The 15,327-nt window shown below is 41.5% G+C and overlaps 1 protein-coding gene across 1 annotated transcript in view; it reads left to right on the top strand.

Annotated features, from left to right (window-relative positions):
* Positions 1 to 1,467: 1,467 nt before the first annotated feature.
* The window catches only part of LOC144593215 (transient receptor potential cation channel subfamily A member 1-like), an 87,251-nt gene continuing 73,391 nt past the window's right edge, over positions 1,468 to 15,327 (top strand). Inside the window, exons 1-4 of the mRNA XM_078398715.1 lie at positions 1,468 to 1,569; positions 1,744 to 1,906; positions 13,263 to 13,438; positions 14,819 to 14,926. Of these exons, the coding sequence (XP_078254841.1) occupies positions 1,468 to 1,569; positions 1,744 to 1,906; positions 13,263 to 13,438; positions 14,819 to 14,926 (549 nt within the window). The remainder of the gene's footprint in view (positions 1,570 to 1,743; positions 1,907 to 13,262; positions 13,439 to 14,818; positions 14,927 to 15,327) is intronic.

Here is a 15,327-nt window from a genome sequence, read left to right as displayed (position 1 = left end):
TACTGCCACAGGATGCAGTGCAGACAGACTAAATTGGGACAAAAGAGAGTAATATTATTAGTTTAGTTTATTGGGATGTGTACCGAGGTACAGTGAAAAGCTTTTGGTGCGTGATAACCAGTCAGCAGAAAGACAATACATAATTACAATCAGAGATAGATAGAAAATGCTGGAGTAACTCAGCGGGATAGGCAGTATCTCTGGAGAAAAGGAATGGGTGACGTTTCTGGTCGAGACCCTTCTTCAGACTGATCAGACTCTACATGGATCGCCTTTCAAATTCCAATTCCAGAAATACTCAGTCTGAAGAAGGGTCCAGACCCGAAAAGTCACCCATTCCTTCTCTCCAGAGATGCTGCCTGCCCGCTGAGTTACTCCAGCATTTTGTGTCTATCTTTGATTTAAATCCGCATCTGCAGTTCCTTCCTACACATTATTACAATCGATCAATTTACAGTGTATAGATACATGATAAGGGAACCACGTTTAGTGCAAGGTAAAGCCAGCAAAGTCTGATCAAGGATAGTCCGAGGGTCAACAAGCTGGTAGATAGTAGTTCAGCACTGCTCTCTGGTTTTGGTAGGATGATTCAGTTGCCTGATAACACCTGGGAAGAAACTGTCCCCAAGACTGGTGTTGTGCGTTATCTCACTTCTATACCTTTTGCCTGATGGGAGAGGGGAGAGGAGGGAGTGACAAGGGTGCGACTCATCCTTGATGATGCTACTGGCCTTGCCGAGGCAGTGTGAGGTATAAATGGAATCAACAGATTCCATTTGTGTGATGGTCTGTGCTGTGTCCAATTCGCTGCAATTCCCTTGCGGTCTTGGATGGAGCTGTTCCAAAACCAAGCTGTGGTGCATCCTGATAAAATGCTTTCTATGGTGCATCTGTAGAAGATGGTGAGCATTGTTGGGGACATGCCGAATTTCCTAAGCCTTCTATGAGCATGGAAAGGTTTGCAGGGTGATGGAGAGACGGTGTGGAGTGGAATTTGCAGGATTTATTTTACTTCAGGCAAATATGGAATTATTGGGTAGAGTAGCCTTCTTTCATGCTGCAATCATTCAGTGATTCGGTGAACATAATTTTGCATGATATCTCATCAAAATGTTGGGAGTGTTGTGGAGACACACGGGACAGCTGATGCTGGAATCTTGAGCAAAACACAAAATGTTGGAGTAACTTAGAGGATCAGGCAGCTGAAGAAGGAACCCGACCCCCATAACGTTGCCTGTCCATTCCCTCACAGATCCAGACTGAGCTGCTGAGCTCTTGGCACTTTGTGTTCTGCCGAGAATATTTTCACTTGTTATTGTTAAAATTCCTGACAAAATAACCTGTTTCGAAAAAGATTCAATAATAATTTTTAGTGTTCTCCGTTTCTTTCCAGGATTAAGAACGTGTTAATGTGCGAATAAAAGAAATTAAACTGCTTGATGGAATCAAGTTATTTGCCAAGGAAAGATGGAAAATATTTTAGCAAGAGGACAGAAAAATACTTGTTTTTATTCATCAATACAAAATATGGATGAATTAACTTCGCAGAAGAATATTGACATATTTAAGGTAAATGCGTTGACTAGATAAAATATGGAGATTGATTTTTGCTAAAGTAAATCATATGTATTCCTGCAATACTCCAGATTCAATCTCAACAAATGTTTAAATCTCACCGAGGAGAAAAGGTTTTAGCTCTTATCGTGCAAGTAGATAATTAAGAAGTGTAATTTTATCTCTTAGCTAGTTGACAGTGGTGATATAGCGCTGATTGAAAAGTTAATGGAAGAAGACCATGACTGCCTGAGCAGAATGGATGAACATAAATCAAGCCCATTGCATCATGCTGCAGGAGCAGGTCACCTTAATATCTTAACATTGATCATCAAACATGCTAACTTTGAAAGTAAGTAGTCATTGTGTGATACTAGATAAAACGAAAGAGGCATTGCTTACATGACAATGCAAAAGAATGTATAATGGAGATATTTTAACATTTTAACATGATATTTAACATGATATTTTAACATTAACACCTTTTGCAGGGGATGCGTTTTTAGCCATTTAAGATCTTAAATTGAATTTATGAATTTATGGCTGAGGGGCTGGTGCAGAGAGCAGGGATTTAGATTTCTGGACCACTGGGATTTCTCCTGGGCTAGGGGTGACTTGTACAAAAGGGACGGGTTACATCTTAACAGCAGGGGACAAACATTCTGGCAGGCAGGTTTGCTAGTGCGACACCTGTGGCTTTAAACTAAGTAGTGGGGGGGAGGGGTTAACAAATTGTGAATATGAAGATGAGGTTAAAGGGAATACAGGAGATATTGCAGAAGACTCTCGGAAGAATGGGAACAGAAGTTCTAGAGGGGAAAAGAGATTAAAGGCAGGGCCATTTGTGACCGATGTGAGAGGGGAGGTAAATACAGAAGTTAAAGTGTTGTACTTAAATGCGCGTAGTATAAAATATAAAATGGATGAGCTTGAGGCTCAGTTAGTCATGGGCAAGTATGATGTTGTAGGGATCACTGAGACATGGCTACAAGAGGACCAGGGCTGGGAACTGAATATTCAGGGGTACACAACGTATAGAAAAGACAGACAGGTGGGCAGAGGGGGTGGGGTTGCTCTGCTGGTAAGGAATGATATTCATTCCCTTGCAAGGGGTGACATAGAATCAGGAGATGTTGAATCAGTATGGATAGAAATGAGGAATTGTAAAGGTAAAAAGACCCTAATGGGAGTTATCTATAAGCCCCCAAACAGTAGCCTCGACATAGGGTGCAAGTTGAATCAGGAGATAAAATTGGCGTGTCACAAATGTAATGCTACGGTGGTTATGGGAGATTTCAACATGCAGGTAGACTGGGAAAATCAGGTTGGAAATGGACCCCAGGAAAGAGAGTTTGTAGAGTGCCTTGGAGATGGATTCTTAGAACAGCTTGTACTGGAGCCTACCAGGGAGAAGGCAATTCTGGATTTATGTGTTGTGTAATGATCCTGATCTGATAAGGGGACTAGAGGTAAAAGAGCCATTAGGAGGCAGTGATCACAACATGATAAGTTTTACTCTGCAAATGGAAAGGCAGAAGGGAAAATCGGAAGTGTCAGTATTACAGTATAGCAAAGGGGATTACAGAGGCATGAGGCAGGAGCTGGCCAAAATTGACTGGAAGGAGGCCCTAGCAGGGAGGACGGTAGAACAGCAATGGCAGTTATTCCTGGGAATAATGCAGAGGTTGCAGGATCAATTTATCCCAAAGAGGCGGAAAGACTCTAAGGGGAGTAAGAGACACCTGTGGCTGACAAGGGAAGTCAAGGACAGCATAAAAATTAAGGAGAGAAAGTATAACATAGCAAAGAAGAGTGGGAAGACAGAGGATTGGGACTCTTTTAAAGAGCAACAAAAGTTAACTAAAAAGGCAATACGGGGAGAAAAGATGAGGTACAAGGGTAAACTAGCCAATAATATAAAGGAGGATAGCAAAAGTTTTTTTAGGTACGTGAAGAGGAAAAAAATAGTCAAGGCAAATGTGGGTCCCTTGAAGACAGAAGCAGGGGAATTTATTATGGGGAACAAAGAAATGGCAGACGAGTTAAACCGTTACTTTGGATCTGTCTTCACTGAGGAAGATACACACAATCTCCCAAATGTTCTAGGGGCCGGAGAACCTAGGGTGATGGAGGAACTGAAGGAAATCCACATTAGGCAGGAAATGGTTTTGGGTAGACTGATGGGACTGAAGGCTGATAAATCCCCAGGGCCTGATGGTCTGCATCCCAGGGTACTTAAGGAGGTGGCTCTAGAAATAGTGGAAGCATTGGAGATCATTTTTCAATGTTCTATAGATTCAGGATCAGTTCCTGTGGATTGGAGGATAGCAAATATTATCCCACTTTTTAAGAAAGGAGGGAGAGAGAAAACGGGTAATTATAGACCAGTTAGTCTGACATCAGTGGTGGGGAAGATGCTGGAGTCAATTATAAAAGACGAAATTGCTGAGCATTTGGATAGCAGTAACAGGATCATTCCGAGTCAGCATGGATTTACGAAGGGGAAATCATGCTTGACAAATCTACTGGAATTTTTTGAGGATGTAACTAGGAAAATTGACAAGGGAGAGTCGGTGGATGTGGTGTACCTCGACTTTCAGAAAGCCTTCGACAAGGTCCCACATAGAAGATTAGTGGGCAAAATTAGAGCACATGGTATTGGGGGTAGGGTACTGACATGGATAGAAAATTGGTTGACAGACAGAAAGCAAAGAGTGGGGATAAATGGGTCCCTTTCGGAATGGCAGGCAGTGACCAGTGGGGTACCGCAAGGTTCGGTGCTGGGACCCCAGCTATTTACGATATACATTAATGACTTAGATGAAGGGATTAAAAGTACCATTAGCAAATTTGCAGATGATACTAAGCTGGGGGGTAGTGTGAATTGTGAGGAAGATGCAATAAGGCTGCAGGGTGACTTGGACAGGTTGTGTGAGTGGGCGGATACATGGCAGATGCAGTTTAATGTAGATAAGTGTGAGGTTATTCACTTTGGAAGTAAGAATAGAAAGGCAGATTATTATCTGAATGGTGTCAAGTTAGGAAGAGGGGATGTTCAACGAGATCTGGGTGTCCTAGTGCATCAGTCACTGATAGGAAGCATGCAGGTACAGCAGGCAGTGAAGAAAGCCAATGGAATGTTGGCCTTCATAACAAGAGGAGTTGAGTATAGGAGCAAAGAGGCCCTTCTACAGTTGTACCGGGCCCTGGTGAGACCGCACCTGGAGTACTGTGTGCAGTTTTGGTCTCCAAATTTGAGGAAGGATATTCTTGCTATTGAGGGCGTGCAGCGTAGGTTCACTAGGTTAATTCCCGGAATGGCGGGACCGTCGTATGTTGAAAGGCTGGAGCAATTAGGCTTGTATACACTGGAATTTAGAAGGATGAGGGGGGATCTTATTGAAACATATAAGATAATTAGGGGATTGGACACATTTGAGGCAGGAAACATGTTCCCAATGTTGGGGGAGTCCAGAACAAGGGGCCACAGTTTAAGAATAAGGGGTAGGCCATTTAGAACGGAGATGAGGAAGAACTTTTTCAGTCAGAGAGTGGTGAAGGTGTGGAATTCTCTGCCTCAGAAGGCAGTGGAGGCCAGTTCGTTGGATGCTTTCAAGAGAGAGCTGGATAGAGCTCTTAAGGATAGCGGAGTGAGGGGGTATGGGGAGAAGACAGGAACGGGGTACTGATTGAGAGTGATCAGCCATGATCGCATTGAATGGCGGTGCTGGCTCGAAGGGCTGAATGGCCTACTCCTGCACCTATTGTCTATTGTCTATTGTCTAAATTATACAATGTCAGAAATGCTGTGCTTGGGAACTGAACTTTAATAATAATAATTTTATTTGTATAGCACTTTTTATACAATTGAATGCATCTAAAGTGCTTTCCACCAAAACATAGGTCTAAACAAAAATACAATTTAAAACTGTGACATAGACAGTTAATAACATAAAAAGCACAGATTTATATATTTTTTAAAATAAATTGAGAGTGTAAAAGGACAAAAAAACAAAAACATTGAGGTCAAATACAGCGTCTCATACACCATATGAGCACACAAGCTGCTGAAGGGTATGCTGAGATAAATACAAGAGAATAAAGGTAATTTTTACAATGTCATCAGAAGAAATAAAGTCAGTCAAAAGCTTGATTGAAAAGACACGTTTTTAGCTGCCGTTTAAAAATGTCAACTGAGTGGGCGTCTCTCATAGCCCTGGGCAGGGTATTCCACAGCTCGGGGGCATAATTGAAAAAGGCTGCTTCACCAATTTTCTTATTGCTGCAGCATTGCAAAAATAGGAACCAGAAGGACACTCGTGGTGTCCAGTTCCATAATTTGCCAAGACATAATTTGGACATCCAATATTGAAATGCGTCCTGCACATTGAGACCAGCCGGCCCTCACCCCTTTTCCGCTTCTGAATATACTAACCTCATCAGTCCAATGAATCAACTGCTGGAAAAGGTTTTAAGAGCCAGGAAAAGATAAATAAAGCTAGCTGGCATTGTTGTGTTCTAATCTACCAGAGGCCAGTGATCAGCGGGATGAGTTATTCCCAACAGCCAAGGTCATTCCTGACAATGTAGGTGCCATTGGTGCTATATTGTAAAAGTGACACCACCTATTTTCAGTTAATGTATTTACATTAACTTTGTGCTGATGGAGCACTAGTTTCTTTCACATCAGTAAGGTCATAAGCCTATCACCATGTTGTATGTGTGCACTCATGTTTGTAATCTATGGAGTTTATTACCTCTGACATTCAGTGCACTCTAAATTGAATTCAGTTCTTATGTTCATGACTTTACCTATTGAAGTCAGTTCAAGATATAAGCAGGCCAACACTGAGTACAAAGACGGCAATGAGAACACAGACAATAGTACAGTACAATAGAAAAGGAACAGGACCTTCGGTCCACAATGACTGTGCCGAACATTCAAGATTCATTGTGACTTTGATTCATGGATGTAATACATGCAAAATATATTTGCAAGAAAATGTTGTGCCGCAAGGATATCTGAATTATAACATATAACATATAACATATAACAACTACAGCATGGAAACAGGCCTGTCCGGCCCTACCAGTCCACGCCGACCATTCTCCCTGACCTAGTCTCATCTACCTGCACTCAGACCATAACCCTCTAATCCCCTCTTATCCATATACCTATCCAATTTACTCTTAAATAATAAAATCGAGCCAGCCTCCACCACTTCCACCGGAAGCCCATTCCATACAGCCACAACCCTCTGAGTAAAGAAGTTCCCCCACATGTTACCCCTAAACCTTTGTCCCTCAATTCTGAAGCTATGTCCCCTTGTTGGAATCTTCCCCACTCTCAAAGGGAAAAGCCTACCCACGTCAACTCTGTCCGTCCCTCTCAAAATTTTAAAAACCTCTATCAAGTCCCCCCTCAACCTTCTACGCTCCAAAGAATAAAGACCCAACCTGTTCAACCTCTCTCTGTAGCCTAAGTGCTGAAACCCAGGCAACATTCTAGTAAATCTCCTCTGTACCCTCTCCATTTTGTCGACATCCTTCCTATAATTTGGCGACCAGAACTGCACACCATACTCCAGATTCGGCCTCACCAATGCCCTGTACAATTTCAACATTACATCCCAACTTCTATACTCGATGCTCTGATTTATAAAGGCAAGCATACCAAACGCCTTCTTCACCACCCTATCCACATGAGATTCCACCTTCAGGGAACAATGCACAGTTATTCCCAGATCCCTCTGTTCCACTGGATTCCTCAATTCCCTACCATTTACCCTGTACGTCCTATTTTGATTTGTCCTACCAAAATGCAGCACCTCACACTTATCAGCATTAAACTCCATCTGCCATCTTTCAGTCCACCCTTCCAAAAGGCCCAAGTCTCTCTGTAGACTTTGAAAATCTACCTCACTATCAACTACTCCACCTATCTTAGTATCATCTGCATATTTACTAATCCAATTTGCCACACCATCATCCAGATCATTAATGTAAATGACAAACAACAGTGGACCCAACACAGATCCCTGGGGCACTCCACTAGACACTGGCCTCCAACCTGACATACAATTGTCAACCGTTACCCTCTGGTATCTCCCATTCAGCCATTGTTGAATCCATCTTGCAACCTCACTATTAATACCCAACGATTTAACCTTCTTAATCAACCTTCCATGTGGAACCTTGTCAAATGCCTTACTGAAGTCCATATAGACAACATCCACAGCCTTGCCCTTATCAATTTCCCTGGTAACCTCTTCAAAAAATTCAAGAAGATTAGTCAAACATGACCTTCCAGGCACAAATCCATGTTGACTGTTTCTAATCAGGCCTTGATTATCCAAATAATTATATATATTGTCCCTAAGTATCTTTTCCATTAATTTTCCCACCACAGACGTCAAACTAATAGGTTTATAATTGCTAGGTTTACTTTTAGAACCTTTTTTAAACAAAGGCACAACATGCGCAATGCGCCAATCTTCCGGCACCATCCCTGTTTCTAATGACATTTGAAATATTTCCGTCATAGCCCCTGCTATTTCTGCACTAACTTCCCTCAATGTCCTAGGGAATATCCTATCAGGACCTGGAGACTTATCCACTTTTATATTCTTCAAAAGTGTCCGTACCTCCTCTTCTTTAATCCTCCTAATTTCCATCACTACTCTACTTGTTTCGCTTACCTCACATAATTCAATATCCTTCTCCTCGGTAAATACCGAAGAAAAGAAATTGTTTAATATCTCCCCCATTTCTTCCGGCTCAGCACATAGCTGTCCACTCTGACTCTCTAATGGACCAATTTTATCCCTCACTATCCTTTTGCTATTGACATATCTGTAGAACCCCTTGGGGTTTACTTTTACATTACTTGCCAAAGCAGCCTCATATCTTTTTTTCGCTTTTCTAATTTCCTTTTTAAGATTCCTTTTACATTCTTTATATTCCTCAAGAACCTCATTTACTCCCTGCCGCTTATATTTATTGTATATCTCCCTCTTTTTCCGAACCAAGTGTCCAATTTCCCTGGAAAACCACGGCTCTTTCAAATTATTATTCTTTCCTTTCCACCGAACAGGGACATAAAGACTCTGTACTCTCAAAATTTCACCTTTAAATATCCTCCATTTCTCTATTATATCCTTTTCATAAAACAACAATTTCCATTTCACTCCTTTTAAATCCTTTCTCATCTCCTCAAAATTAGCCTTTCTCCAATCCAAAATCTCAACCCTTGGTCCAGATTTGACCTTCTCCATAATGATATTGAAACTAATGGCATTATGATCACTAGACCCAAAGTGCTCCTCAACACATACCTCCGTCACCTGACCCATCTCATTTCCTAACAGGAGGTCCAACACTGCCCCTTCTCTGGTAGGCACCTCTATGTATTGCTGCAAAAAACTATCCTGCACACATTTTACAAACTCCAAACCATCCAGCCCTTTAACAGAATGTGATTCCCAGTCTATATACGGAAAATTGAAATCACCCACAATCACCACTCTGTGCTTACTACTAATATCTGCTATCTCCTATTATAGGTGCACCCAGATGTGTGCTCTGGAGTGGGGTTGCAGTGGAGCACAAATTACCTTTTCAGTGATGGGTCTCCTGTTCAGGGTCAACTGCAAGGGTGTTACACATTTACAAAATTGAAAAGATGCTGCCTGTGATTGAGACTTGTGCTGGGCTGTTGGTGGCCATGGCCTTGGTTTGGGGGGACTCCTGATGTTGTTTGGGAGAATTTGGGCCAATGGTCAGGAGAGTGGAGTTTGGAAGGATAGGGGGCCTTCGATGGCAGGGGATGGTGATGCAGACAGTGGGGATTGGGATCCTGGGGTCAGTAGGGGTGACAGAGGGTGCATAGGTGCATGAATATGCAGGGAGTAGAACAATACAGATCACATGCATGTAGATGCGATTAGTTTAACTTGGCATCATGTTCAGCATAGCGATTGTGGGCCGAATGGTTTATTCCTGTGCTGTAATATATTCTATCTCCACTGTTGTGAGAACAGAGAGGAATGTTCTCTCACCATATTGCATGAATATGATTTTTCAAAATAATTTCAGCTGAACACGTCAGTAACAGATTGAAAATAATATCCACTATATAATCGCATGCACAGAGGCTCTCCGCTACTTATCATTGTTATATATCATATTATTTATCATAAAACTGGCTCACCAGGGACAAAGCAAAAACCCCAGCAGTGCTACGAAGGTAAATCTGATAACCCACAACTGTGTCAGCCTTTCACAATGAAAGAACTAGATGCTGCTATCTTCACAGCCAAAATAGGTAAAGCTGCAGGTCTGGATAACATCATGACTGAACAGATCAAGCACCTTGGACCAACTGCATAAACAGTGGTTGCTGGCCATGTTTAACACCTGCATGGAGAGATGTCACATCCCAAAGATCTGGCGTTGCGCAGGTGTCATAACATTGCTGAAGCCAGGCAAAGATCCTTCAGCAACAAAGAACTACAGGCCAATATAATTTCTTTGCCACACTTACAAGCTGTTTGAGCTACTCATCTTGACTCGCCTCAGCCAGGTGATAGAGCCATCCCTAATAAAGGAGCAGGCAGGGTTCCGGCCTGGGAAGTCCTGCACAGGTCAGCTTCTCAATCTCACCCAACACATAGAGGATGGCTTTCAGGAAGGTGTTATCACAGGCGCTGTTTTTGTAGACCTTTCAGCTGCTTATGATACAGTAAACCATCACCGACTGTTACACAAAGTACTTAATTTGACACACAACTTGCATCTAACCAACCTGGTGAAGACTCTGGTCGAAAACAGACGCTTCTTTGTTGAGCTGTCAGGAAAGGAAAGTCACTAGCGCAGGCAGAAAAACGGCCTCCCTCAAGGAAGCGTCCTGGCACCCACCTTGTTCAATATCTATGTTAACGACAAGCCTATCCATCCCAACACCAGGAGTTTCATTTATGCAGATGATCTGTGCATTACCACCCAAAGTGCTGACTTCCTTGAGGCAGAAGCTACTCTGTGTGAGGCTTTAGCTAACCTGTCCTCATACTACAAAGAGAATCACCTGAGAGCCAATCCATCTAAAACCCAAGTCTGCGCCTTCCACTTGAAGAACAAGTATGCACATCGAAGGTTGAAGATCATATGGAATGCAGTCAGACTGGAGCACTGTGACAGTCCAATATATCTTGGTGTGACTCTTAATCGATCTCTGACCTACAAAGCACATATCACCAAGCTTAAAGGAAAAGGCAGTTCCAGAAATGCTCTTCTTAGCAAGCTGAGTGGGGAGCAAATTCTTAAACCATTCAATTAACAGCTCTGGCTCTCTGCTTCTCCAGTGCCGAGTATGCCTGTGTAGTATGGGAGCGCTCAGCTCATGCAAGGAAGATTGATCCTGTGCTAAACACAAGGTGTCGCTGCATCAGTGGATGCATGAAACCTACCAAGACTGACAACATCCATCTACTCTCTGGCATTGCACCTCCTGGAATCAGAAGAGCTGTAGCCAGTAAAAAAGAATGCCTCAGACAATCAGAGGATGAAAGCCCCCCCCCCCCCACCACATGACCACCCTTTGCTACCTCAGCGTTTGAAATCGCGCAGATGTTTCCTCTCTTCTGTCCACCCCCTGGACTGCAGTGCATCATCCAGAAGGCTCATACTCTGGGAAGAGAGACTAGAGAAATCTCCGGAAGACATTCACATGGCAATCGATCCCTCTGAGAAACTCGTACCAGGTTCCAACCAACCATGGATAACCTGGCGCAGTCTCAACAGACTGCGGACAGGCATGGGGAGGAGCAAATCGAACATGCTGAAGTGGGGATATACTGAAGATGCGGCAGACTGCGAGTGCAGACAGGGCCTCCAGACTATGGAACATCTCCTGAGCTGTGACATGTTGCATGACACATGCACTGTAAAGGATCTTGCAGAGGCCAACGACGTGGCACTAAAATTTGCTCGCTATTGGCAAAGAGTTGTGTGATGACACGAATAAATAAAAACTTATCATAGTCATACTGATGGAATGATATCTAGCCCACTTCAAATATACTTTAATTATGGAGACAACAGCATTTGTGGCACCTTCAATAAGCGAGGAATGAAAGATTCAGGGTACTTGGCTGTTTTCAAGGAAGTTTATTACAACCTAATATGCGAGAACACAATTGTACCTTTATTTTGAAAATGGCAATAAAGACAATCCTTGTGTCAAAAACAGGGCAACAGCTTTATTCAAAATAATGCAGATAATTCACCATCTAATCACAGAATTTCACAGTAGCCCTCTGAACATCCAGTTTATCTTGCACCAAAATTGAACTGAAGAGGACTTATTCTCAGAAAAGTAGCCCAATTATTGTATTAATTAATGCTCCTTAAAGGGAGATCACTGAGCTGTACATTTTGTGTGGCATTTCTACTTTGCTTCAATCTGCCATCAATCTGGATGTCAACAGCGCCCAAAATTATGGGGTATTAAATTCATAGAATTAATAAATTCACAAACCATTTGGCCTACCTTGTTCACATTAGCAAGAAGGCATCCTTTCATATTAATGCCATCCCCCAGCATTTGGTCCAAAGCCCGATTAAACTGCTCATCCAGACACTTCTTAAATGCTGTTAGCATCCTGACTTCAACTCTCCCAGGCAGTGCAGTCCAGATACCTGCCACTCTCCAGGTGAAAAAGATCCCCATCAGAACCATTATGAATCTCTTCCCTCTTACTCTGAACCAATGTCCTCTGTTTTACCTACCACTGACATGGAGAAAGGTTTCCTGCCATTTACAATATTCATAGCCTTGTAATTTTAGATACCTCAGTCATGTCTCCTCATCATGGCTCTTTCTGATTATCCAAGTGATTGTTAGTCTTCTCCCTTGCAATTTCCCAGTATCTTTCCCTCCATTGAAGCTTACTGGTCTATGTTTGAGTTTTGATTATATTTTAAATCATGAGCTTTTATCCAAGTCATAAATTTATTATGTTACATAAAATCTTCTATAAATTTGTAAATTGGACAGATATTAAAATATAAAACAATCGTTGGTTCAAAAGTTATTCATTAGTATCAGATTAATAACTGTAACCTTTGATTAGTATAGGCAAGAACAGGTTTAGCACAAAAAATATATATTATTTGTCAACACTTCTAGTCAATCACCTGTAGGTGATTCAATTTTAGAAAACTGAAAATGATTTAAAAATAAATGCAGATCCTTTTATTATTTTCATAGGTGTATGGTACACAGCTTCTTAATAGAATAAACAATACAGATTCAATAACCATTAAAACCGAATCGACAAGTAGTATTTGGCCACAAACAAAAAAAACTGATTTTAAGTGCGTCCTCTAAGGTCTGTTTAAATGAACACAATTAGCATTAGTCTCCAGTGTAGGCTAATTTTTATCTGAGGAGTATCTTGTGGCCTGTGCTGACTACTTGTGCAAGCTCTTTGAACATGCATGAAAAATTGTGAAAGTCATGTTTGTGCTGAATATTTTTTGATTTTAGGCGTCAATTATCTGTTGTCCTGTGGCTAATTTTTGTTGAAACAGTGAAAAACAGTGAAGTCATTAATTGTCTAATACAATCTGAGTAATATGTCAAGATCTCTGGTCTGAAGAAGGAAGTGTGTTTAGACAATACAATATGTTGAATTTTCTTCCTTGGCCAGTTCTGAATGTAATTGATAGCAATGGAAACACGCCTTTGCACTGGGCTGCAGAAAAGAATCAAACACACATTGTACAAACTCTACTTGACAAGGGTGCGAACCCCAACATCCTGAACAATGTACATTTGTCTCCTCTTCATATGGCCATTTTTTTAAATCACAACGATGTGGTGAAGGTAGGATCACATTTTATTATTTTATAACTATAATTTTTATGCCTGTTAATAGCTAAGGGCGCCACAGTGGTGCAGCTGGCAAAGATGCTGCCTCACAGCGACAGAGATCCGTGTTCATTCTGACCTCGGGTGCTACTTGTGCAGAGTTTGCATGTTCTCACTGTGACCGTGTGGGTTTGCTCTGGGTGATCCAGTTTCTTCCCACATCTCAAAAATGTATGTGTTTGTACGTTAATCATCCTCTGTAAATTGCACCTGGTGTGTAGGGGGGTGGATATCAATTAAGAAGTCTAAGACCATTAAATAAAAAGCAACTTACTTGTTTACATTCCATCCAGCTATTCAAACTTTTATGGTTATCCACCAGCAATGCACTGTTAACCTCCAAAATATCAACCACGACTATCTGCCATGGCGTCTTTCATAATACATCTGAATTCCATGACATTTTCGACCTAGAAGGCAGGTGGTGTATGACAATGTCCCCCTCGTGAATTCTCCTCTGCTTTGCACACCATAATTTTTTGATGCTCTACCTTTACTGAGTCAAAGTTCTGCAAATCCCACTTAACAGCACCTTGTAATGCCCTCAAAATACTGCAGCAACCATTCCAGAGAATGGATCAATACTATTTTCTAGGGTGGATAATAATTTTCTTATGCAATTTCCCTCAAATCCCACAGTCCTCAGTAATTTACAAAAAACAGTTTCATTATTTGCATGTCTCTTGTCAAGACTTATAATTTAGATTCTGCTTTCTCCGCCCCTCCGTTGGCTGACCGATCAATAGAAAGCTGAGACATTCCTGGTCACCAGTGATTATTTCAATTATTCCAATAAGAATTATTCAAGTCAATTTCAACTGACATTTCTGTTGTATTCCAAGAAATAGACCTTAACATTTGTGTATCATAGATGACAACAAGGTGTAAGTCTATTTTACTTCTCTGCTTATGGGAAAGATGTTTAATGGACTAGTAATTCATTATCAGCTGTTCCAACTATTGCACAGTTGAAGATAGACACTAAAAGCTGGAGTAACTCAATGGGTCAGACAGCACCTCTGGAGAAAATGAATAGGTGACGTTTCAGGTCGAGACCCTTCTTCAGACTGATAGTCAGGGGAAAGGGAAATGGCAGGAAACGATCTCTTGTTTCCCTTTCACTGACTCTTAGTCTGAAGAAGGGTCGACTTGAAACATCACCTATTCCTTTTCTCCAGAGATGCTGTCTGACCCACTCAGTTACTCCAGCTTTTAGTGTCTATCTTCGGTTTAAACCAGCATCTGCAGTTCCTTCCGACTGCACAGTTGAGATCTATGCTGAAGTGTTTTTCACATTTCATGTTTTTCTTTGAATGATTTTATTAATCCCCCCAGGCACTAGTCTCACACAAATCTACAGATCTGAATCTTGAAGGCGATCTTAAAAATACACCTTTGATGTTAGCATGTTCCAGAGATAATTCTGAAGGACTGTCCATATTGGTATGTATCCTATTTGTTATATGCACTAACTTTGGCTTTATAGACATGATCGTTAAAATAGAACAAAAGCAAATGCATTACTCTGTTTGTTCATCTATAATAATCTAGCCCATTCCTATTTCAAGGTAATGCAAGTCTTGGCGAGGTGGTTGTAAATCGAACTCAGACCAAGTACACAAATGTCTCCAAACCTATTTCCTGGAAGGTTCCCATGTAAAATGAGTGTACAGTTTTAATCAAATTAGCAAGGGTTTAAACTACAAACGATTCTTAATATGAGACGCTTTTGGAAATTTCATCTAGAGGCCAGACAATATTGGCAGTGGGATTTGAGAGATGTCACAAAAATACAATGGATGTGTTTTTTGGAGCTGAGTTTGAGCCGCATTCCTGGAGTGAGT

The sequence above is a fragment of the Rhinoraja longicauda genome, chromosome 4 (assembly GCF_053455715.1).
Source record: "Rhinoraja longicauda isolate Sanriku21f chromosome 4, sRhiLon1.1, whole genome shotgun sequence".
Classification (NCBI taxonomy): Eukaryota; Metazoa; Chordata; class Chondrichthyes; order Rajiformes; family Arhynchobatidae; genus Rhinoraja; species Rhinoraja longicauda.
Note: the sequence above shows the minus strand (reverse complement) of the source record. Positions and strands in the feature narration are given on the sequence as shown.